This window comes from Salvia splendens, chromosome 6 (genome assembly GCF_004379255.2).
Source record: "Salvia splendens isolate huo1 chromosome 6, SspV2, whole genome shotgun sequence".
NCBI classification, from domain to species: domain Eukaryota; kingdom Viridiplantae; phylum Streptophyta; class Magnoliopsida; order Lamiales; family Lamiaceae; genus Salvia; species Salvia splendens.
In genome coordinates, this window is record NC_056037.1 from 13,990,173 (window position 1) to 14,014,577 (window position 24,405).

At 38.5% G+C, this 24,405-nt stretch overlaps 1 protein-coding gene across 1 annotated transcript; it reads left to right on the forward strand.

Annotated features, from left to right (window-relative positions):
* The first annotated feature begins 13,313 nt into the window (after positions 1 to 13,313).
* Positions 13,314 to 14,739, forward strand: LOC121806989. The gene is made up of 2 exons (XM_042207173.1): positions 13,314 to 13,658; positions 14,248 to 14,739. The coding sequence occupies exons 1-2, from the start codon at positions 13,505 to 13,507 to the stop codon at positions 14,487 to 14,489; spliced, it is 396 nt and encodes a 131-aa protein (XP_042063107.1). The 5' UTR covers positions 13,314 to 13,504; the 3' UTR covers positions 14,490 to 14,739.
* Positions 14,740 to 24,405: the final 9,666 nt, after the last annotated feature.

Here is a 24,405-nt window from a genome sequence, read left to right on the forward strand (position 1 = left end):
TGTGAGTCTTGTATTCTTGGAAAGGCAAAAAGGCTACCATTCTCTGGTGGAAAGCACACTACAACAGCTCCCTTTGTATATGCTCACAGTGACTTATGGGGGCCTTCTCCAGCAGAATCCATAGGTGGAGGTAAGTATTTCATATCTATTATAGATGACTATTCAAGAAAGGTATGGGTTTACATCCTCAAAGAGAAGTCTCAAGCATTTGAGAGGTTTAGAGAATGGCATACTAGATATGAAAATGAGAGAGGGTCAGTGCTGAAGTACTTAAGAACTGATAATGGGATGGAGTTCTTATCTACTGAGTTTGATAGCTTCTGTAAAATGAAAGGGATAAGAAGGCATAGGACCGTGCCAAGGAACCCTCAACAGAACGGGCTGGCAGAGAGGATGAACAGGACGTTGCTAGAAAGAGTGAGATGCATGTTGTTCTACTCTGGAATGCCAAAGAAATTTTGGGCAGAGGTTGTTTCTACTGCAGCTGATCTGATTAACAAATGCCCCTCTTCATCAATTTCTAATGAGACTCCTGATCAGAGATGGTATGGAACTTTGGGAGACTACTCAGGCTTGAAGATTTTTGGGTGTGCGGCTTATGCACATATCAAGCAGAATAAGTTGGAACCAAGAGCAAGAAAATGTGTGATGTTGGGATACCAAGATGGAGTGAAGGGGTATAGGTTATGGAATATGGATGAAGGGGGTCAGAATATCATTGTGAGTAGAGATGTAGTGTTCGATGAAGGAGAAATGCCATTCAAGAAAAGTAGAGCACCCCCTGGTGGTGACAGTAGCTCTAGCATACAAGAGTTTGAGTTTGATGAGAAATCTGCTTGGTCTGATGCTGATGAGGATGTTGAAATCTCTGAACACCAAGAAGAAGGTGGAGCTTCCAGTTCTCAGTCAGATGAAAACACAAGAAGTGGAGATTTGATAATAGCCTACCTGTTACTGTATGTAGTTGATATTCTACTAGCTGGATCAAGCTTGAGTGAATTGCAGATTGTAAAAGATGAGCTTAAACAAAAGTTTGAGATGAAGGATCTTGGGGAGGCAAAACGAATCCTAGGCATGGACATTGTCAGAAATAGGAAGAAGAAGGAACTGAGGCTTGTGCAAGCTGAGTACATCAAGAAAGTGATAAGGAAATATCAGGTGACAAATGCAAAGGCAGTCTCTACTCCATTAGCAGGCCATTTTAAGTTGAGCAAAGAACAGGCGCCTAAAACCGATGAAATCAGAAGGGAAATGAGTGCGATACCATATGCGAATATAGTGGGAAGCATAATGTACTTGATGATATGTACAAGGCCGGATGTGGCTCATGCTATAAGCGTGGCTAGCAGGTACATGGCTGATCCGGGTAGAGAACACTGGATGGCTCTGAAATGGATCTTGAAATATTTGGGAGGATCTGTTATGATTGGTTTGAGATTTGGTGGAAAAGCATGGTCTGAGAAAGATGAGATTCTTGTAGGCTACTGTGATTCTGATTATGCGGCCAACTTGGATAATAGGAAGTCCCAAAGCGGCTACATATTCACTTTGTTTGGTACAGCCATTAGTTGGAAGTCGAATCTACAACCGGTGGTCGCATTGTCCACAACTGAGGCAGAATATATTGCACTAACAGAGGCCGCAAAGGAGGGAAAATGGCTACAAGGAATCTTACAAGATCTGGGGATAGAGCTGGGAGCAGTAATGATTAATTGTGACAGCAATTCAGCCATATGCTTAGCCAAGCACCAAATGTTTCATGAGAGATCTAAACATATCGATGTAAGGAGGCACTTCATCAGAGACGAAATTCAGAGTGGGAAGATCAATGTGGTGAAGGTTCCCACTGAAGAAAATGCCTCAGACATGTTAACCAAGTCACTGCCAACTTTGAAGTTCAAGCATTGCTTGAAGTTGGTGGAAATTGTGGAATGTTGAAGTATGGAACAGGATTGAGAAGGGAATCTAGATATTGATGGAGTTTTGCAAGGACAAGGTGGAGATTTGTGAAAGTGTGTCCATGCAAACTACTGATTTGATCGAGTGGTGGAGCCTCTGTAGCTCAAAGAAGAGATCAAGAAATGAAGCTCGGCTTTGAGCTAGCCGAGAAAGGGAGTTCGGTTTTTGAGCCGAGAAGGGAGTTCGGTTTTGAGCCGAGAAGGGAGTTCGGTTTTGAGCCGAGTAGCGGTTATAACTAACTTTGGGAAATAGAGTTAGTTGGATTTTATTTCTTGATTGCATCTTGTATAAATAGCTCGATAGAGCTCAGTAGTGAAGTAGCAGAATTACACCATATACACACACACCCAGAGAGATTAATTCTCAAGATAGCGAGCGGTTGTGAGCGGTAGAGTGTGAGTGTGAGTTCATTGTAATTGTAAAGAGTTCATCAATAAGATTCCGGTCATCTTCTCCGTGGACGTAGGTGGTTTATCACGAACCACGTTATATCGTTTGCGTGCTTTATTTTCTCGATTACGTGTGTGAGATCAGCGGCATCGCAACCCAACACACAATATTCTATCCACACCAACTTCTACTCCCCAAATTGAGCATTATAATAAATCACCCGACATTTGAGTTCTAACTATTTTATATTTTTTGGCTTCAATATGATTCTTTACTTAATCCTCGTATTATGACTACTTTTTCTTCATTGTTCATACAATTTACTCCCACCATTCTATAGTCCTGTACTATATTTCATTTTCTGCACTTGTTTTTAAGAGATGATACTAAAGTGGCTAAAAAGTAAAGTGAGAAAGAGAATGATGTAGATTAGACTCTTATCTATATTATTCTTTTTTTTTACTACTATTTTTTAATTTTAACTATTTATTAGTATTATTTTTTTTAAAACGAGTGCAGAAAATAAAATGACTCTACTATTATGGAACGTATAGAGTAGTTATTTTTAAACTACTACTAGTATTGATACTAGCTAAGCCGTTTAAAATTTCACAACAATCGAACTTTGTTTGAAGGTTGGTTGATATACTTATTTGCAAGACACAGACAAATATCTGTCACTTCTATGTAATAACGAAAGCAACCGCGAAAAATATTTAAAATTCTATTTTTTTTCCATGTAAAAATTTCTACCATCCACACGATTCCTTTATAATGGAAAGGGGTGCGCCACAAAATAACTTTTAAATTAAAAATAAAAAATAAAAATCTCTAACTAACACCATGAGTTGGCAAGTCTGACTACTGATCAGTTCTGAATAAGGGAGAAACCTTATTGAAAAATTTGTTTTTATGAGTAGAAAATGATGAGAGCACTTTTGCCGTTTTTGTCGTCACTGTTGTCTCCATTAATGGGGTGAATCCAGGTGCTATATGCATAAATTAATTTCTTCGAGGTCTGTTAAAGTTAGGGATATTACTTTCGTTATTGACTTGTGATTTCATGAGATTTGTGCAGACGTTAATTTTGTTTGAAACATTAAGGTAGAGATTGCACTATTTAAATTTGTTACTAGTAAGTCTAAAAAGGTTGAGTTTACTCAAGGGAAATCTAATTTAAGATAATTATATTATAATAATGATAAAACTCCACTTCCCTTTTCCCTGTGAAGAGTCGCTACACTCAATAAAAATAAATGCATTTTGGTTTTATATTAAAATTGCTCTCTTTATCTGTACCATATATGATTTGGTTGAAGGTGCTTTTCCTTGGAGATATTTTCTGAATTAATTGTCTCAAAAAATCATGAATTAAAATTGAGTTTATATGGTTAATTACATGACATCCAACTTACTAATTGTAGCACGAGAAGAGAGATAGTTTAAACAACTGGGTATAATATATTTTCCTCTGATAAGATATGGATAATAAAAGTTTAATTATGTAATAACTAACCCTGCTTAAAATTATTAACTGAGAATTTAGAAGGTAAAAAAACTTAATCGGAAGAAGTGACGAAGTATGATACGGTGCAACCTTCCGCGAGGCTAAAGGAGACGAGGCCAGAGCATCTGATGGAAGAACCGGACTTCGACACGTCGGAGAAGGTCGACAAGGAACCGGATAGAACGATCGCGAGGGATCGCCCACGACGACAGAGGCGGCCGCCGGAGCATCTGGCGAACTTCTCCACCGGCCGAAAGTGAAGAGGAGTAGTTAGTATTATTTTTTTGGCTTAGTTAGAGTCTTTATTTTTCGTTGCTTTATTTTCCTAATCTTTTATTTAATTATTGGATATTTCTAGTTGAGCGGGCTTTAAGCTCATTTCCGAGTTTTCTTCGTTGATTCTTTCCCGGATCGTAGGTCGAATCAACCCTAGGGTCCTTAGTTATAAATAGGCGTGTATTTTGTTTCACCATCAAGGAATAAAATATTTTTACGCTATCTTTTGTTCACGTTCAAACCTATTCTTCTCGCGATTGATCGTCGGGCAAAGGCTCCCGCGACTTCTCGAAGGAATTACTCGTTGTTAGGGGAGTTTCTCCTTAACAAGTGGTGCTTTCATCACGTACTCAGCAATCCATGTCGATTTCGGAGGGAGGGCTGCCTGTTTCGGGCCCTGTTTCGTCACCGCCGTATATCGCCGGCTTGGAGCCGTTGGCGGCGGCATCTGTGCCGTTGAATGCTCAGGCCCTGGCCTTTGAACACATTCTGGCTTCGATCGCGAGGGTCGAGGCACGCCTGGATGCGGAGGGCCGTCAGCCCGTGAACGCGCCACCACGATCGCGGCCTGAACCTGACCCGCCATACGATGGACCGTCGGGGTGGAGGAGAGGATCACCGAATCGGCGTCATATACCCACGGCGGCGGTCTCCACGACTGCGCTGCCGTAACTAGGGTTTGCGGGGCCGTCGACTACGCGGGGGCCGCAACGTTCGGCGCCGATGGATAGTTCTCCCTGGGCACCTCCAGGATACGGGGGCGCGCTTGTTCAGAACAACCATCCATCTGCATGGGATCATCCGGCCGTTAGGCAGGAGGAGCGCTACGACGCGCGACCCTCGGCCTGGGATCTTCCATTGGGTGAGCGGGATGGGGGACATTATTCGGACTCTATGCGGTATGATCACCAACGCTATGAGAAACCGCGCTATGAAAAGATGAAGCCACCTCGTTTCAACGGGTCCGAGGCGGTTAACTGGATTTCGAGGGTTCAGTACTATTTCAACCATATGGGCACGCCAGAGGATCACCGTTTGCATTACGTGGTCATGATGTTTGAGGGTCCGGCATCGGAGTGGATATTTAACTACAGGGATAATAACCCGAATGCGAACTGGGCGGATTTCTTGGAGGATGTGCGACGTCGCTTTGACCCGCAGTGTTTTCAGAATTTTATTGGGTTAATCGCGAAGTTGTGTCAGACTGGGTCGCTAGCGGAGTATAATACCACTTTCGAGACCATGTTGAATCGGGTGAGAGGGGTACCTGAGTACATTCTCCTTCCGATCTATATAGAGGGCCTCACACAGCCTGTTAAGAACCAGGTGCGTCTTCAACATCCGTCTTCGGTGGCAGCCGCAATGGCTCTGGCGGTGGAGTGCGGCGGTTGCATCGATCGGCCGCCACCTGCAGAAGGTTTTTCCCGACGCACTGGGAATCGTTATGAGAACAGACAGCTCGGCCAACCACCGCAATTGGCCCTGCCGGCTCCCCAACAACAGGTTTCGCGCCCTCCTCAACAAAAGTTCTCTGAATTTTCAAAACTTCCGGTGATTCGGTTGTCACAGGCAGAAAAGTCAGAAAGATCTCGCCTGGGTTTGTGTTGGTGGTGCCCAGAGAAGTGGGTAGCGGGCCATAACTGTCGGGGGCGTTTCCTGGTGTACATGGGCGCGGACGGTGAGTCGGAGGAGGAGAGTGAAGGGGAAGAGGTTCCTCACGACACACAGTTGATTACTGCAGACATATCTCATATCTATGCATTGGAGGGTCGTCAAAAGGAGGACGCCATTGAGCTGGTCGGGACTGTGGGATCGATGGAGGTTCGGATTTTGGTGGATACAGGAAGCTCACACGACTTTCTCCATCCTCGGGTGGCTGAGCGATTGGCCCTCCCGCTGCTGAAAGTTCGACCGTTCAGAGTATATGTTGGCAACGGCGAATCACTCCTTTGTTCGTGGGTTAGTAAGCAAACGAGGATTGTCGTCCAGAAGCATGTGTTTCCGGTAGACCTGCACATTTTGCCGGTGCATGGGCCGGATATTATTCTTGGGAGAGCGTGGCTGAAGTCACTCCGTCGTGTGACTAACGACTTTGACACAGACACGTTGGAGTTTGTGAAGAATGGAGAGCAGATCCGCCTGAATTTGGTGCCACCGGCCGCCCAGACCGTCTCGCTGCGGCGTTTTTCTACCTTGCTCACGCTGCAGGGTGTCGGCGATGTGTTTGAGATGGTACCTCTGCCTCAGCAGCAGCCCGCCGCCGCGGCAGTGGGGGAGGCGGGCACTTTTCCGAGGGATCTTCCGGAGGCTATGTTAGCCGTGTTGGAGTCGCACAACGTGGTGTTTGGGTTACCCACGGGGATGCCGCCGAAGCGCATCTTTGATCACAGGATTCATCTACTTCCTCAGACAAAGCCGATCACTGTACGGCCCTACAGATATCCGTACTTCCAGAAAACGGAGATCGAGCGCCAGGTCAAAGAGATGCTTGATTCGGGTATTATTCGCCCAAGTCAAAGCCCGTTTTCATCCCCGGTGTTGCTTATACGGAAGAAGGATTGGTCGTTCCGATTTTGCATTGATTACAGGGCATTGAACGCAGCGACGGTGCCGGACAACTTCCCAATACCGACGGCAGATGAGTTATTTGACGAATTGGGATCGGCGAGGTTTTTCTCTAAGTTAGATCTGAGATCGGGATATCACCAGATCCGAATGTGCGAAGAGGATGTGTATAAGACGGCGTTCCGGACTCACGACAGGCATTTTGAGTTCTTGGTAATGCCGTTTGGCCTGACGAACGCCCCGTCTACATTCCAGGCCGCGATGAATGCCCTCTTCCGTCAGTTCTTGCGAAAATTTGTCATCGTTTTTTTCGACGACATACTCATTTACAGTCCGACATTGTCGGCTCATGTGCGGCACGTGAACGAGGTTCTGGCAATCCTTGAGGCGAACCAGTTCTTTGTGAAGCTTTCGAAATGCATCTTTGCGTGTACAACAGTCGAATACTTAGGGCATATCATCACGGACGGCCAACTCAAGGCGGATGCGGCGAAAATTGAGTCGATGAGATCATGGCCGGTGCCTTCGACTGTCAAGCAATTGCGGGGTTTCTTGGGCCTGACGGGGTATTACAGGCGTTTTGTGGAGCACTATGCGTCCATCGCAGGCCCTCTTACCGAGTTATTGAAAAAGGATGCTTTCGTATGGTCGCAGGCAGCGGAATCGAGTTTTGAGGCATTAAAGGCGGCAATGTCAACCGCACATGTCCTGCGCCTCCCCGATTTCGCGAGGACCTTTTACTTAGAAACGGATGCGTCAGATTTCGGCATAGGGGCAGTATTACTACAAGATGGGCACCCAGTGGCGTTCTTCAGTAAAAAGTTGGGCCCAAGGCGCCGCATTTCCTCTACGCTGTTGTGGAGGCGGTTCAGAAATGGCGCCAATATTTGTTGGGTCGGGAGTTTGTCATCCGGAGTGATCAGAGAAGTTTGAAAGAGTTATTACAACAGGTAATCCAGACGCCGGATCAACAGTTCTATGCCCGGAAGTTGATGGGGTATAAATTCCGAATTGAGTACAAGACGGGCGTCTCAAATAGGGTGGCCGACGCGCTCTCTAGGCGAGATGTGGATGACCCGCTTGTGTCGCGGGAAGAGAACGCGGATCAGCCGCGAGCCAGCGACCCCGCAGAGGATGCGAGCATGCTGATGGCGATCTCCAGCCCGGCTCCCGAGCTGCTGAATATACTGCGCGACGAGGTCCAGCAGACGTCGGATATGATCGCGCTGCAGACAGCCTTGGAGTTAGGTACAACGGACCCGGGTGTATCTATGTCAGGGGGGCTAATCTACTTTAAACGGCGTATTTATGTTAGCCAGGATTCTGCAGTGAAGGATGTGTTGTTGCAGGAGTATCACGCGGCGCCAACCGCGGGGCACCCAGGGGTGGACCGAACATTTAAACGCCTAGCAGCAGTCTTTTATTGGAAGGGGATGCGAAAGGATGTGAAGAACTTTGTGAATGCCTGTTATGATTGCCAAACGACGAAGTATTCGACGCAGAAACCTGCGGGATTATTGCAGCCCTTACCAATCCCAGCTCGTGTTTGGGAGGACGTGTCGATGGATTTCATCACCGGCTTGCCGCAATCTCGGGGGTACACAGCCATTTTGGTCGCGGTAGACCGCCTCACCAAATACGCACACTTTGCGCCATTGCCAAGCACTTATAATTCGTTGAAGGTAGCATCCGTCTTCATAGACACGGTGGTAAAGCATCACGGGTTCCCGAAAACGTTGGTGTCAGATCGTGACCCGGTATTCTTGAACGCAGTATGGGAAGATATGCTTCGTTTGAGCGGCACAAAGCTCCATTTTTCGACCGCTTATCACCCGCAGTCCGACGGTCAGACGGAGGTGCGTAACCGTGGTTTAGAACAGTACTTGAGGGCTTTTACTGCGGATAAGCCGTCCAAGTGGGTGAATTTCCTCCCGTGGGCGGAGCTGGCCCTGAATTGTTTCTATCACGAAGGTTTGGGGACGTCGCCGTTCACAGCACTCTACGGCAGGGAGCCGCCGTCGCTGATCGCGGTCGAACCGTCGAACGCGACCTACCCCACCTGATGTCGCATCGATGATAAGGCAGCGCGGGGAGCTGATTGTGACGTTGAGAAAGAACTTGGAGCAGGCTCAGCAGAGGATGCCAAATAAGCATCGCAGGGACGTGGAGTTTGATGTGGGGGACCGAGTGTTGTTGAAGCTACAGTTATATCGACAGCACTCCGTGGCACGTCCGTTATCTACTAAGTTGGCGAGACGTTTTTATGGGCCGTTTGAGATACTCGAGCGAATCGGGCAGGTCGCGTACCGTTTAAAGCTGCCAGAGGGTAGTCGGGTTCACGACGTCTTTCATGTGAACTTGTTGAAACCGTTTGTGGAGAGGGCGTCTGGAGGCACGGCGGCGTTTCCAGCGGCATTCGCGCATGGCAGTCCCGTGGTCCAGCCTAGGCGGATCTTGGATCGGCGCGTGGTGTGGAGCGGGGGTAGTACCGTGGAGGAAGTGCTGCTGGAATGGGAGGATAATGGTGGAGCTGCTCCGACTTGGGAACCGGTTACGATGGTGCAGAGGAGATTCCCAGGGCTGCTCCTTGAGGACAAGGAGGTTGTTAAGGAGGGGAGAGTTGATACGGTGCAACCTTCCGCGAGGCTAAAGGAGACGAGGCCAGAGCATCTGATGGAAGAACCGGACTTCGACACGTCGGAGAAGGTCGACAAGGAACCGGATAGAACGATCGCGAGGGATCGCCCACGACGACAGAGGCGGCCGCCGGAGCATCTGGCGAACTTCTCCACCGGCCGAAAGTGAAGAGGAGTAGTTAGTATTATTTTTTTGGCTTAGTTAGAGTCTTTATTTTTCGTTGCTTTATTTTCCTAATCTTTTATTTAATTATTGGATATTTCTAGTTGAGCGGGCTTTAAGCTCCTTTCCGGGTTTTCTTCGTTGATTCTTTCCCGGATCGTAGGTCGAATCAACCCTAGGGTCCTTAGTTATAAATAGGCGTGTATTTTGTTTCACCATCAAGGAATAAAATATTTTTACGCTATCTTTTGTTCACGTTCAAACCTATTCTTCTCGCGATTGATCGTCGGGCAAAGGCTCCCGCGACTTCTCGAAGGAATTACTCGTTGTTAGGGGAGTTTCTCCTTAACAAAGTATATATACATTGTCAACTGACACAATTTGAAGCCATGATCCAGTTTTTGTTTTGCTCGTCTTTTTTTTGTTGGTTATTTGTTGTTATCATGTCATTTAAATTCTGGAAAACAGATGACCATCGCAATTGGCCCTAAATCAACGAATCAATTTGTTTCAGGTATGCCGTTGCCTTGATTTTATACACCGTTTTGGTGCATTGAGTAAATCCTCCCCTCTTTAAATTTGCTAGTTGTTGTCGACTGTCGCAACATAGTATTTTATTAGGTCATATTTGGACAAAGGCCCAACTTACCACGCTTTATCAGATTTATTAAAACTAGTTGGAATTATTTGCTTTGTGTTGGCCCACTGTTCAAAAGCCCAACTTACCACTCTAGTGTGAATTATTTGGATTGTGTCGCCCAACTATTCGAAGAAGGCCCGACTTACCACGCGTTCAAAATTTACGAATTCGATTACTTCTCCGATGAATCAAACTATCCAAGTGACAAAGTCACCTCTAATACCTAGTTGGCAGTCTTCTCATTCATCATTTACATAATAAATGGTAGTAATTTCAGATAGGGATTTTGTTCCATAAAATCATTAAATTTTGCAAAATATGTTACTCCTACTATCTTCCATGAATTATAATAGTAGTCTGAAAAATCACAAATTTTGGCATCACTTGATTTTTCCTCCCGACAGATCAAAAGGCGAATCCTACTGAATTACGTGACATTTTTTATTCTAGTAATTCAGTTATTTCCTCAAATACACGAAACATTTTTCTAAAATACGCTGACCATTTCCATTTTCCTGATTCAAAGTACTCTTAACTTAGAAAAGCTTCAAACTTTGATTTGTCAGCCAAATACTTGTATTTATAAAAAAAACTAGGAAAGAAAACAATGTTGCAAGGTTTTAAATTTCTGGTGTGAAAGACTTTATGATTGACTACATAGATCCTATTTTTCCGTAAAAATTTAAATCAGGTTGGTCTATGAAAAAACAAGCTCCACCAAAGTTTGTGATTTTTCATACTGCTTTTATAGTTCATGAGAAATAGCAGATTTTTGGGGACCAAAATCCATTCCAAATAATACTACCTTATTTCCAAAAAGTAGTCCACCTTTGCCAGTTTGGACGGTCCTCTATACATTTCTATTTTTGGTAACTTTTTTCTTTCTAATGAGATGAACCTCATTTTTCATTAAAAAACTACAATCTTTTATTTTAGCTCTCTTTTACTTACCAAATTAGTAATAAAATCTGTTTTGTTTTCAAATTCTCTATTTTCATAGGATGGAAAACAAAAAAATGTCAAAGAAACCAAATACAAAATGAGGGGAGTTTTACTTATAACATTAGGAAGTACCTAAAAATACATTTGCCGATTAAAAAAATAGTATACTATACATTCGTGTTTAAAAAATAATTTTATTAGTAATGACACAATTTTATGCAATAAAAGAGAGATAAATAAAAAAATATAATTAAAGTATTGATAATGTAAAAGGAGATTCACCTATTTTAGATATAAAATTATAGTAGTAATTAAATAAAGATCAGACCGTCTAAAATGGGAAATAAAATTATTTATCGTGGATATATATTTTTCATATTAAGTAAAAGGAAAGTTGGTGGGGACTGGACTTACGTAAGGGCGGAGATAGGCGACATTTCACTTTAATCGATCACTGGTGTAACTAAATTTTCCTATATGCTTACACACACAACCACCATTCCTATCCTTAGCTACTTTTCATTTAATTTTTTGAAAAATAATGGCATTACGTGCGTGCGTGCTTCTTTTAGAAGAAGTTTTAGCTTTTTTATCAAGTATAAATTAAATAGGCTAGAAGATAATTTGAACTTTTGGTAGTTTTTTATCTTACTTTATTTAAATTTTACATATTTTAAGAATGAGAGAGTGACGAAGTTTGATTCCCAAATCTTACCCGTTGGAGGTGGAAAGTGGCACTATCAGCATGTATCTCACCTAAGCCAAGATTATGGTTCTGCATACTCTCTCTGTTCCATATTAATATAGACATTTAGAGCGTCCACTATAAGGTGGACGCGGCGGTCGCCGCGAGCGGGGCGATGGCGGGGCGGAAGGCGCGGCGATTATAGTGGATGGGGTGTCCGCCGCGAGGGTGGACGCGGCGGGTGAGGGGAGGGACGGCGGACGCGGCGAGGGGGCTATAGCCGCGCCTATAGGCGCGGCGCCTATAGTGGCACGAAGATGAAGCCGCGGCTATTGCATGCGAATATATATATTTTTTTTACATTTCAATTCACCTAATACACTCCACTCCATTCATTATTTTCACACCATTCAAACACAACATCTATACAAATTTCTCTCACTACAATTTGGGGTCGGAAATGAACAATTTGTGGAGAGACAACTGGAATGCTCTGATTCAACAGGTGCAACACCAGGCCGCCCAGGAGGTAGCGGCCCGTTTGGCGGAGGATGCGGAGGCTCTGATCCCTCTCACCATTACTCATCGGCGGACAATTTTTATTTTTATTTTTATTTTTATTTTTATTTTTATTTTTATTTTTATTTTTATTTTTATTTTTAATTCGTATAGTCGGCCTTTTCTAATCCACTAAGAGCCCGATAAATTTGTTAATAATTACTTGATATATTATAAAATGAAAGTTGATTATAAAATTTGGGGGCTATTGGAGTTGTCCACTATAGTGGCGGAAATAGAATTTTGGGGCTATGGACAAAAAATTGGGGCTATGGATAAAAAATTGGGGCGGGGCTATTGGGCGTGTCCACCTTATAGTGGACACCCTTAGTTATTTTGGTACATTATATAATAGTGGAGATTTCATTTTTTTAGTAAAAGTCAACACATTTCTTCTCATTTACTTTACTCTCTCTTACTTTATTCTCTCTTCATCTCTCTACCTTTTCCATTTTCTATTTATTCCATCCTTAACTTACCTCACTTAACACACATTTTCTCTTAAATCACGTGCCGAAAAGAAATCCATTTACTACCGTTGAACGGAGGGAGCACTATATTAATAGTAGTACTAATAAATAGTTAGAATAGGTAAATAGTAAAGTAAAAATGAGAATAATATAGAGAATACTCGTATCTACATTATTCTCGCTTTTACTTTAGTATTTACTCACTCTAACTATATATTAGTACTACTTTTTTAAAATGAGTGTAAAAAAGAAGTGACTCAACTTTCTTGGGCCCGATGGAGTACTAAATAGTGTAATCGAATGTCATCACACCCATCCATCCTTAATCAAATAGTTAGAAGATTAATTTCTAGGTATAAAGCAAATTTGAATCCTTAAATCAATTATCTTATCCTCCGATATTTCTATATATCAATCGGTGAATAGTTACTGAATTGAAACCTTTATTCTAACAACCAAAAAATAGCGACTTCTTGACTTTTTAATTCCTGGGCAAACCAATATGATTATAAAAGACTAATGAACCCTTCAACGTACTTAGATAACACTAATGAAAAATGACCAACAAATGTTAAAAGCAATTAAAAAACTGCATCAGCCAAACTACCACATTAAATCAACAACCATTGTCCCTCTCTTCTCCATCTCTCATCCAATTCCAATTCCAATTCCAATTCCAATTCCAATTCCAATACCAACTCTCTCTCTCATATATGTCTTCGATCCTATCAGCACAGAGCGTGGTGTTGGCCACCGCCATGGCGGTTTCCGGCACAGTAATTCTTCTCGCCGCTCGCCGCCACCAGAAGCCGCCGTCGTCGACTGTCAATTATTCACTGCCACCATCTAGCATCATCTCTTCTTCAGGTATGTATTTGTATCAACTTTAATTTTCCCGAATTCAATTTATTTTGTGCTTCTACAAATATTTAAAAATATATAGTTTGCTTCTAAACGGGTAATGAAAAGACAACATTTTTGGAGTAGGGAAACTGATCTCGAATGTTCAATTTATTTGTCCAAGAATCATGGATATTAATCTATGTGTTTGTTTTTGTGTATGTGCAATGATTTATAGTAGTATATTGTATTTTATTTGGACACTATGTTGGGTAAAGAATATAATTAAATGCAAATTCTAAATATTATACAAACTCCATAATCTGAATCGTTATAAAATGTCAATAGATGATAAAATAATAACAATAAAAAATGTCAACATAATGTCAATGATTAATGTTGTGTTGACATATTTTCTGTTAATGTTATTTTGTCATCGGTTCATTTTCTAATGGTCCATATCATATTTGGAGTTTGTACAATATTTAGAGTTTGCATTTTATCAATACCATGTTATGCAATGTGTTATTGGTTTACGTGGTATTTGGAGTATTATTTATAAAAAAAATCCAATAAAATTATTATAAAAATGAATAAATGTAGTGCATGTGTACAGATGAGGGGAAGAAAAGAAAGAAAAAGAAGAAGAAGAAGGTGCACTTTGCAGAAGATGTGGTGGACCCAAGAGGAAACAGCGAAGAATACAGGAAATCACAGAAAGCTAATTTCAATAAATATTCAAATTCAACCACTTTAAGCAAAGGTGGGAGAATTCAAGAAATGCCAGCCAATAGAGTGGCCCTTTACAATGGCATTTTGAGAGATAGAGTCCACCAAAAGGTTGCATATTCATGTTGATTCAGATTAATTTCCCCTTTTCTTCTTGTAACAAGATTTGGTTTGTTAATATAGTTGGGGAATTGATATGAGTTGGAAGTCTACCTCTCTTAGGAATTAGTTAGGTCGGTTGAGATCATGTACAAAGGTTTCTTTCTCAATTTGGCACTACAATTTGAAAGATTCGCACACATCAACTCTACTTGTTAGAGAGTTTGCATGTAAAAAAAAACAAAGGGGATAGGATAATATTGCACATGATCTTCTTATTTGCTTTGTCTATCTTCCCAAAATTCATTAGTACTTTTATACTCCTACTTCTTCTCATGACCACAAAAAAACCCCTTAAAAGAACTCAAAGAACTAATTAACTAGTGTGGTATGACAATTGACAAGAGGTATACATAATACATCTATCTTAGTATAAAGTGCCAATTTCTCTCACCCTTTTAACAACTGCATAGAGGCCACTATTTGGGTACTAGTATATACTACCAATCAACTTAATTTTGTGATTGACTTATTCTTTTACTACTTCCATCAATATGCTGCTGTCAAGTGTCAAAAGATTAGTGGACAGACCAATTAGCAAAGAAAAATATTTACTCTCTAAAAAATTAAATTTGAAATTCTACAAACTCTATGAGAGGATAATGTACTTAATTGATGCATGTGGCATCATCTTTTTCCTCACTTCTATTTCCCTTTCCCTTGTTTTGAATATTCGGAAGACGTTTATATTGACCAAGTAATACCGTAAACGAATAGAGATTACCGTAAAAATAGCTTATAATTTTAACTAGTGTAATTTAATAGTTGGAATCTGGATGGAGTCTATAGAGTTATAGGAATTGTGGCCTGACTCAGAAAATTAGGAATAATGACGTGGAAGAAACTTAGGGCCTAGATCCTGATCGAGGTTAATGATGCTATAAATATTATCATCGTGTACTGCTAGAGAATGAACGGTTTGTGACTATTAGTGCACACATTTCCTTTATACTTGTCTTTCTTATCTTTCTTTTATTCGACACATTTCATTTGCACTTTATTCATCCTCATTTTGCACAGCTATCTTTTAAGAAAATAAAATTTAACTCATCATTATCCATATTAACTAATTAACATAAAATTAGCTAACTCTATCTTAAATTAGCTATGTGTACTATTCTTTGAAACTCTTAAATGAACTTGAAATCTTTGAATTCATGTGAAATCCTGGCATAAAAGTTTGTAATTTAAATCCTTCAATTTGAAGTTACATAATTAATTACTGTATAAAAATTATACTAAAATCCAATTTTGGTCCCTTACATTAAGTTTATGACCTTTTGGTCCATAACATATTGTTTTGATACATTTTTATCTCAAACAAGGTCACAAACTTAATATATGGGATCCGAAAAGAATTTTATGGAAAATGTACGAGATCAAAATTGGACTTTAAGTCCTAGATTATAATTAAGTTATTAAATTAATCAAACATTTTGACTGTTAACTTTAATAGAAAATGGTTATTTTGGATCAAAACAATATGTTTGGGATAAAAAAGATACTAAAACAATATGTTAGCGATCAAAAGATTACAAACTTAATGTAAAGAATCAAAAAGAATTTTAGACCAAAGGTAAGGGAGTAAAATTAGACTTTATTGTAACATCAACCGTTTCATTATCTGACTACGAAAGGTACTACTACATGAAAGGCTTTTTACAGTGGAAGATGACACATTCATGAAATATTTAAAGCAATATGACATATGCGAATCCAATGTTTTAGAAACCCATGTCCGTGACCTCACAACCTCATCAAATATTGTACTTGCTTCATGTCATGTCGCTTTTCATAAAGCAGTTATAAAGGCAAGAGGCACACATTTATATTCATGATTATGCCTTTTTTTAAAGTTAATGTTACTTTTATCATGACCAGATATTTTTAAATTAGTATTATTTTATTAGTGATCATATATGTGGTCACAATTGCAACATCAATTTCTTTGATAAAGTTCTAAACTAAAATAATCATTTCATATATAGCACATCTTCCAAATTAAATATTTATAATAATTGAACGGTTGTAATATACATATGCCAATTTCCCGAATTGAAGACATATATGTGATATGTGTAGTTTAATATAATGAAGAAAGAGATGATGATATTTGCTGGTGCAGACCGATTTATAAAGGTCAGCAAAATATCCAAAAATTATATGTATACCAATTCAAAATTTTGTTAGTTTTTTGGATTTGGTTTAGATTTGATTTAATTTTTGGCCAAATAATAATTTTTGTGTTTGGATATATAAAAAATGAAGAAAAAAAGCTAAATTTAATAATATACTATCTGTTAAAGGATGATATTTAAATTTTATTAAGATTGTTGATATGTTAAATTGTTGACAGTACAATATATTCTTTGATGTAAATTCAGGAAAGAATGATTTTTGAATTTTCATTTTTTTAGAATATATTTGTACTATTTCAATTTTTTTAGTTTGAATTTCGATGTTTTGAATAATTTGATTTGATTCGGTATTCATTTAAAAAAAATGAATTTTCAGTTCGATTCTATTTCTGCAAAATGAACCCCAAATGTTCACCTCTATCGTCACACCAAACAGCCATATAATTAATTGACATTTATTCAAGAAAATAATGAATCAATTAAATATAATTTGTGGATATACGAGCACAAATTGGCGTCACTGAGAAACACTACTATATATGATTCGTATTATCAAATTTATTATGATTTCTGTCGTTCTGAAAATATACGTAACTACCAAATAAAGCATCGATTTACTATATTTCTAACCCTGACCACAAAAATCAAACAAATTATACAAACCTTTTACTTTTCACTTCACAAACTCGAGATAGAATAACTTATCATTAGCATTTGATTAGCAATTGAGATGAGTTTATTGGAGGGATGGAAAAAATGGTAGGGTTTATCATTTTATATTTGAGAAAGTAGAAAGAAAAAGCGATTAAGATAAGGATGATGGCATATTCACAATAATTACCCAAATTCCTAAGACGACTTAGTAGTTGATTAGTGCTGGTGACGTTCATCGATTATTGTCGATATATTTTTTATTTTTTATTCAAATTTTGTCATCATTAGTTATAGTATGTTAGTAGCTTTTGCTATTCAAAGAATGCACTTACGAAAGTGTTCTTTATTCGGTAGTACGCATAGGAATAATATGCTATATACTTTATGTGAGCTCCATATATGAGCACTGATCTTGTTTGACGCCCTTTTAACATTGTTCGTTTTGATTTATATATTTAATTTGATTTTAATACATTAAAAACTGTTATTGAAATTTTTAATTTCACAAAATTCATAAAAATCAAAGCTTAATTTGTTATTTTATTAATTTATTTGAAATTATAGAGAAAACGAGCAAATCGAGCTATGATTTTTATAATTTTTGTGAAATTAAAAATCTCAATAACAATTTTTAATGTATTAGAATCAAACTAAATATATAAAATCGAGACGAACAACACTAAACGTGCGTCAAACGAGATCGGTGCTCACATAAAGTAGGTAGCATATCATTTCTCATAATATTTATATATACAATAGTAATATTATGACAGAGTTGTATTCAAATGAAAATTAAGCCTTAACTGCCTTTAATCATATTTTATTGGATTCACATGGTGTGTGATAATTTAAAAATTATTATTTTAATATAAAAATTATTTATATCATTCCTTATTGACTCGTTTTTATTTTATCACTATTAAGATACTTTATTAGTGTACGGACTAATGCACCAAAGTATAATATCACACAGAAATTAATGTGTCTAACTTAATTAGTACGGACCAACTTCAACTCTTATATAAACAATCAAATTGGATTTTTGTTCTAAAACAGCTAGTTAAACAAATTCAAATTAAAAATAAGTAAAACTTAAGCAATTAAATATAATGTAAAAAGATGATACGAAAGAATATAGAATCCTAGGATCCAATTCACAACTTCAAGCTATTATCCAATTAATCACACTTGCCTTTTTTGTATTTCTAGAGATATTAGGCCAGTCACTTAATTAGGCTAAACAGTTTAGGTTAATTAGTTTATTTTGTAGGCTTATATAACTTTCACTTCTAAAAAATGAACAAAACTGCAAATAATTAATAATGAAACATGTCGATGTACACATGTCTCTCTTCTTTCTCCGTTTTCTCTATCGTCTTTTATTCGCCTTTTCCGTTTCCCTTCTTTTTCCAACAATTAGAAGTTCTGTAATTGCAGATAACTGATTCGATTATTTACATTTTTTTATGTTTTAGCCTCAAAACATCTCACCCACTTATGTAAGTTATGTTCAATATAATTATAGTACTACTTGTTATAAGAAATTGTACTTTAATTATTGTATAAAATTGCACCTGCAATTTTGATTTTTTTTCACAAATTAAATCAAGCATACTCTGGAATTGCTTTTTTTTTTTTCTAGTACGAAAAGAAATCAGTAAATAAGTAATATAAGTTGGTTGAAAATTAGACGTCGTATTGATTATCGCAATGTGTAGCTGCGTGCTTTCAACTAATCCTTGTCTTTGTATAATTCTTTCAAATAGATGATTTGATAGGCTTTAATTGCCTATCTTGAAGAAAAGTGGTGATTGGCGTTAATTTGAGAGAGATTGTGAGACATATCGATTTTCTCTATAAAGAAAAACCGGGATCGAGAGAATGATAAATATTAATTTAATTCATTCTGCTTGATAATAATAAAAGATTCCACACATATTTATAATATATGTGGTACAAAAAGATCTTCTATAAATTAAGAAATCAAATAAAAAAGCAAATCAAATCCTAACCACTATGAAAAGTAAATAAAATTATAACAACTAAATAATACTTAAATATAAATAAATTAAATAAATATACGGAGAGAATATCAGCTCCTTTTCGAAATAAAATAGAATATCAGGTCCTTATCAATGATCAGGCTGAATCTTACTATTTATGTAGTACTAACTTTTATTCTTTGGATTAATTTAGAACATGAGTAATAGTAGCGCTCATGAGCAATAGAGAATAAGCAAATAAGAGAAGAAAATAAAAGGTGGCGATACCATTCCCCTCCAAATGGGCCTTGAGCAGAAGGCCCAAACTTGGCAACCCATACAATCCGCCGACCCAATATATGCAATCACCAATATTTTTTTATAGTACAATGCATAACTCTTTTTAAGATACCGCAAGATTTATATTTGCATATTTCACCTAAAAAGAAACAAATATGTAAATAGATTGAAATTTCCTCCATAACCTTGAGGTATTTTTATCCAAATTTTTTTGAAGTAGTGAAAAAGTAGCTTTTATAATATTGAATCAAAATTTATGAACCTCGAATGCTATTTTGAAACGTTAAGTACCAAAAATAATACCTTAACAAAGTTCGCAGACCAAAAATAAATGTTTATTCTTTCATTAATTTCATACTACCTCCGTCCCACATTAAGTGTCACATTTTGTCATTTCGATCCGTCCCATGATAAGAGTCACATTTCACTTTTAACATGAATGGTAAGTAGATCCTACATTCTTCTACCAACCAATTCTACTCACATTTGATTATAAAACTAATATATATATATATATATATATATATATATATATATATATATATATATATAAGTGAGACTCATAGTCCACTTACTTATTCAACACATTTTTCTTTACATTTCATAAAATATGCGCTCGCACTAAATGTGACACTTAATGTGGGACGGAGGTAGTAATATTTATTAAAAAAAAGAGTCAAATTTTAACGTAATCCAACAATCCAAGTTCGATAGAGATGCTAAATAATGCTGGAAATTTTATGCTATAATAAAAGATAATTTAATAATATAAAATGATATTATTTCATTTCGAAACTTATTTCTATATATCAAACATAGAAATTGAATGAAGGCAATGGTCATTTCTTTTATTCTGCATACCATATAAACCACCGTATTTAATCATTTCATATACTCAATTTCTAAGTTCATTGTATATCCCTCGTTTTCATCCAATCTCATGTGGACCCCAGCCCATTTTAATATAATTGAGTGTTGATGCATATTTTTCTGAACTTAATTTTTTTTCAAAACGATTAGGTAGTAAATAAATTACAAAAACCGAATCTATTAATTATTAGAGAAAAAATATTGCAGCTCTATTATAGACCTGCTTCTGCAAATAAAAAAATATTTTTCACTTGAAAAACTAGGGTTATTTGAAGGTGTTGTTAAAGATAACAAATTAATGGGATACTACTAATAAAACAAGTTTGTTGAATGTTGATTGATTATAAAGGGAAGGGATTTTGGTTTGTGGAACGCATACGATGTACTGTCGCACACAAACGCAAGTTGGTAATTTGCAGAAATCGAGGCAACAATCACAAATTCAATTCCATTACAACTACAACGATATAAAAATGTGCTACTTGAATACTATTGTACCAAATTCAATGATTCTATTCTATCTGTTGTGGTAAACTTATTCTCCTCACACTTATGTCGTGACAAAGTTATATTGTTGCACCAACTTAAGGATATTTGCATTTAATATATATTTGGATTTAATATATTGGGAAATGATATGCTACACGTACTTATGTGACCAACTTATATGAGCACTATCCATGTCCGACGCACTTTTAACGTTGTTCGTTTTGTTTTATATATTTAGTTTGATTTTAATACATTTAAAAATATTATTGGGATTTTTAATTTTACAAAATTTATAAAAATCAAAACTTGATTTGTTGTGTTGCTACTTAGGTTGTTTGGTAGATCGAAGAGAGCTTATAAGCTCCACCAATTTAATACTAGTACTCCCTTCGTCCCCAAAGAATATGCACTTTGGGGTCGGTACGAGTTTTAATGTAAAATTGATAAAGTAAGAGAGATATAGAGAGAAAAAGTAAATAAAGTATTGTTATTGGAGAATGAGTCTCACCTTATTAGAGAGAAAAGACTTTCCATAATTAAAAAGTGTATATTCTCGTGAGATGAACTAAAAAGGAAAGAGTGCATATTCTTGAGGGACGGAGAGTATAATTTAAGATACTTATAATGTCTTAAGAACTTGTCAAAATAATTATGATTAATATTGTGAAGATGGAATCCACGAGCTCGGCGCTGCATGACAAGTTCGGTATTACATATCGGTTGTTAGCCGAACTGAATCGAGTTCGGTGATTAGCCGAGCTTCATCGAGTTCGGTGATTAGCCGAGCTTAATCAAGATCGGCGAAGTAGCCGTTGTGAAGTAGCCGTTGCTCAGTCATAGCCGTTGAAGTATTAGTTAATTTTCGGTTAGAGTTAGTTTGTAACTGCAGTGTGTAGTTAGTGAGCTGTTGAGCGCGGTTTTTTGTAGTAGTCTAGCTCAGCTACATATACTCTACTTCTACTTGAAGAGAGAGTAATCCATTGTATCAAGATCAATATTCAATAAGAGTTTTTCATTGTTTTCTCAATATCGTGTGTTACTCCATACTTATCACAAATCAAGTTCTTCATTCATTCTTGCAATTGTGGCTTGTTCATTCCTGATACGTCTTGATTTTATAACAAGTGGCGCCGTCTGTGGGAACGAAGAACAAAGCTTAGGCAATTGAAATTGTTTCCTGGCTGTTTTGAGGTTATTTCTGCTACTGCACATCATCCGTTTGAAGAATGGCTACTGCAAGGCTAGAGGCTGAAAAATTCACCGGTTCCAACGACTTTGGACTTTGGCGAATGAAGATTCGTGCAATGTTGATCCAGCAGGGGTTGTCTGCTGCCCTTGAAAAGAAAAAGGAAGGTGATGAAGGGAAGGCCGAGTTGGATGAGAAGGCTGCGGCCAAGTTGGCAGAAATTCAAGCTAAGGCTCACAGTGTTGTGATCCTTTGTTTAGGCGATAAGGTGCTACGAGAAGTGGCAAAAGAAACCACTGCAGCAGGCGTGATAGCAAAATTGGAGAGTCTTTATTTGACTCGCTCTCTTGCTAACAGGTTGTGCATGAAGCAGAGGTTATACGCCTATAGATTCCAGGAAGATAAAGGCATTTGTGAACAAATGGAGGAGTTTTCGAAGATGATTGATGATCTTGAAAACATAGATGTCACTATAGGAGATGAAGACCAAGCTATCCTGCTGCTCAACGCGTTGCCAAAGAATTTTGATCATCTTCGAGATGCGATGGTGTATGGGAGGGAGAAAACCATCACCTTATCTGAAGTAAAGGCCGCATTGAGAGCAAAGGAATTGCAGAAAGGTGCTTCAAGATCTCAAGAGAGTGCAGCTGAGAGCCTACACATCAAGAAGTTCAAGAAGCCAAAATTCAAGAAGAAATTTGAGATTTCTAAGCCTTCAAGCTCTGAAGTAAAGGAGTCAAGATCCTGTTTCTGGTGTAAGAAACCAGGACACCTCAAGAACGATTGCTTTGCTTGGAAAAAGAAGCAAGCATCTGAGGGGAAGAAACTGAACAATGCGGATTGTGTTGAGCGAGTAGAGCTTCCAGAAATCATGAATGTAATGGATGGTGGAGTTAGCGGATCTTGGATAATGGATTCGGGGTGTAGTTTTCATATGTGCCCACATGAACATTGGTTCCAAGATCTAAGTCCTGCTACTGGAACGGTGCTCTTAGGGAACAACCAAGTCTGCAATGTTAGAGGAATAGGAAAGATAAAATTCAAAATGATGGATGGATCTGTGAAATTGCTCAGTGATGTGAGGTACATTCCTGAGATTAAGAGGAATCTCATATCATTAGGCTTGTTGGAAGTAAAGGGGTTTTCATTCTCATCTCATGAAGGCAAGATGATGATCAAGAAAGGAGATCAGATGGTTATGACTGCAGAAAGGAGAAACAGCCTGTACTATCTGATTGGAGAGGTTGTGATTGGTGATTCAAATGCTGTGGCTGCTGAAAACTTGAATCTATGGCATCTACGGATGGGACATCCAGCTGAAGGAAGCCTCAAAGAACTAGCCAAGAAAGGTCTTATTTCTGGAAACACATCAAGCAACCTTGGTTCCTGTGAACAGTGCATCTTGAGCAAATCAAAGAAGAAGCCATATCCATCTGGTATGCATTTATCTACATCTCCTTTAGAGTATATCCATGCTGACTTATGGGGGCCAGCTCCAGTAACCACTCTTGGTGGAGGGAAGTACTATCTGGCAATTGTAGATGATTATTCAAGGAAGCTATGGGTTTATATCCTAAAAGAAAAATCAGACACTTTCTCTAAGTTCAAGAATTGGTGCTTGGAGGTAGAGCTTGAGAAAGACAGCAAGGTGAAGTGTCTTAGAACAGACAATGGAATGGAGTTTCTTTCTAGAGATTTTGATGAGTTTTGTAAGGAGAAAGGGATCAAGCGTCATAGGACAGTACCCACAAATCCCCAACAAAATGGGGTTGTTGAAAGAATGAATCGAACAATCTTGGAAAGAGTTCGGTGTCTCCTTTTCGCTTCTGGTCTGAGCAGTAAATTCTGGGGAGAAGCAGTTTGTACTGCTGCATATCTTATCAACAAATGTCCCTCTTCTAGCCTAAAGTCAGATACACCAGATTATAGGTGGTATGGGACTCATGGTGACTACTCAAAGTTCAGGGTTTTCGGATGTGCAGCATATGCACATGACAGAAAGAGTAAGCTTGAGCCTCGGGCAATAAAGTGTGTGATGCTGGGGTATCAGAAGGGGGTGAAAGGTTATAGGCTATGGAGTGTTGAGCCTGGTAATCAGAAGGTTGTATTGAGTAGGGATGTGGTTTTCATTGAAGACCAGATGCCTTACTTGAGCAAGGGAAAACAGAAAGATCAAATTCCCTATGATATGTTTGAGGTGGAGCTAGGGAAGCTAAGCCTGAATCCATCTGCGCGTGACAGTGATTCAGAGAGTGATGAGCTCAGTG

What these genes read in the sequence shown, in the direction of transcription:
- LOC121806989 (XM_042207173.1), top strand. Translation starts at nt 13,505, where the DNA reads ATGTCTTCGATCCTATCAGCACAGAGCGTGGTGTTGGCCACCGCCATG. An exon ending in TAGCATCATCTCTTCTTCAG is followed by an intron (nt 13,659 to 14,247) that starts GTATGTATTTGT and finishes GCATGTGTACAG; the next exon opens with ATGAGGGGAAGAAAAGAAAG.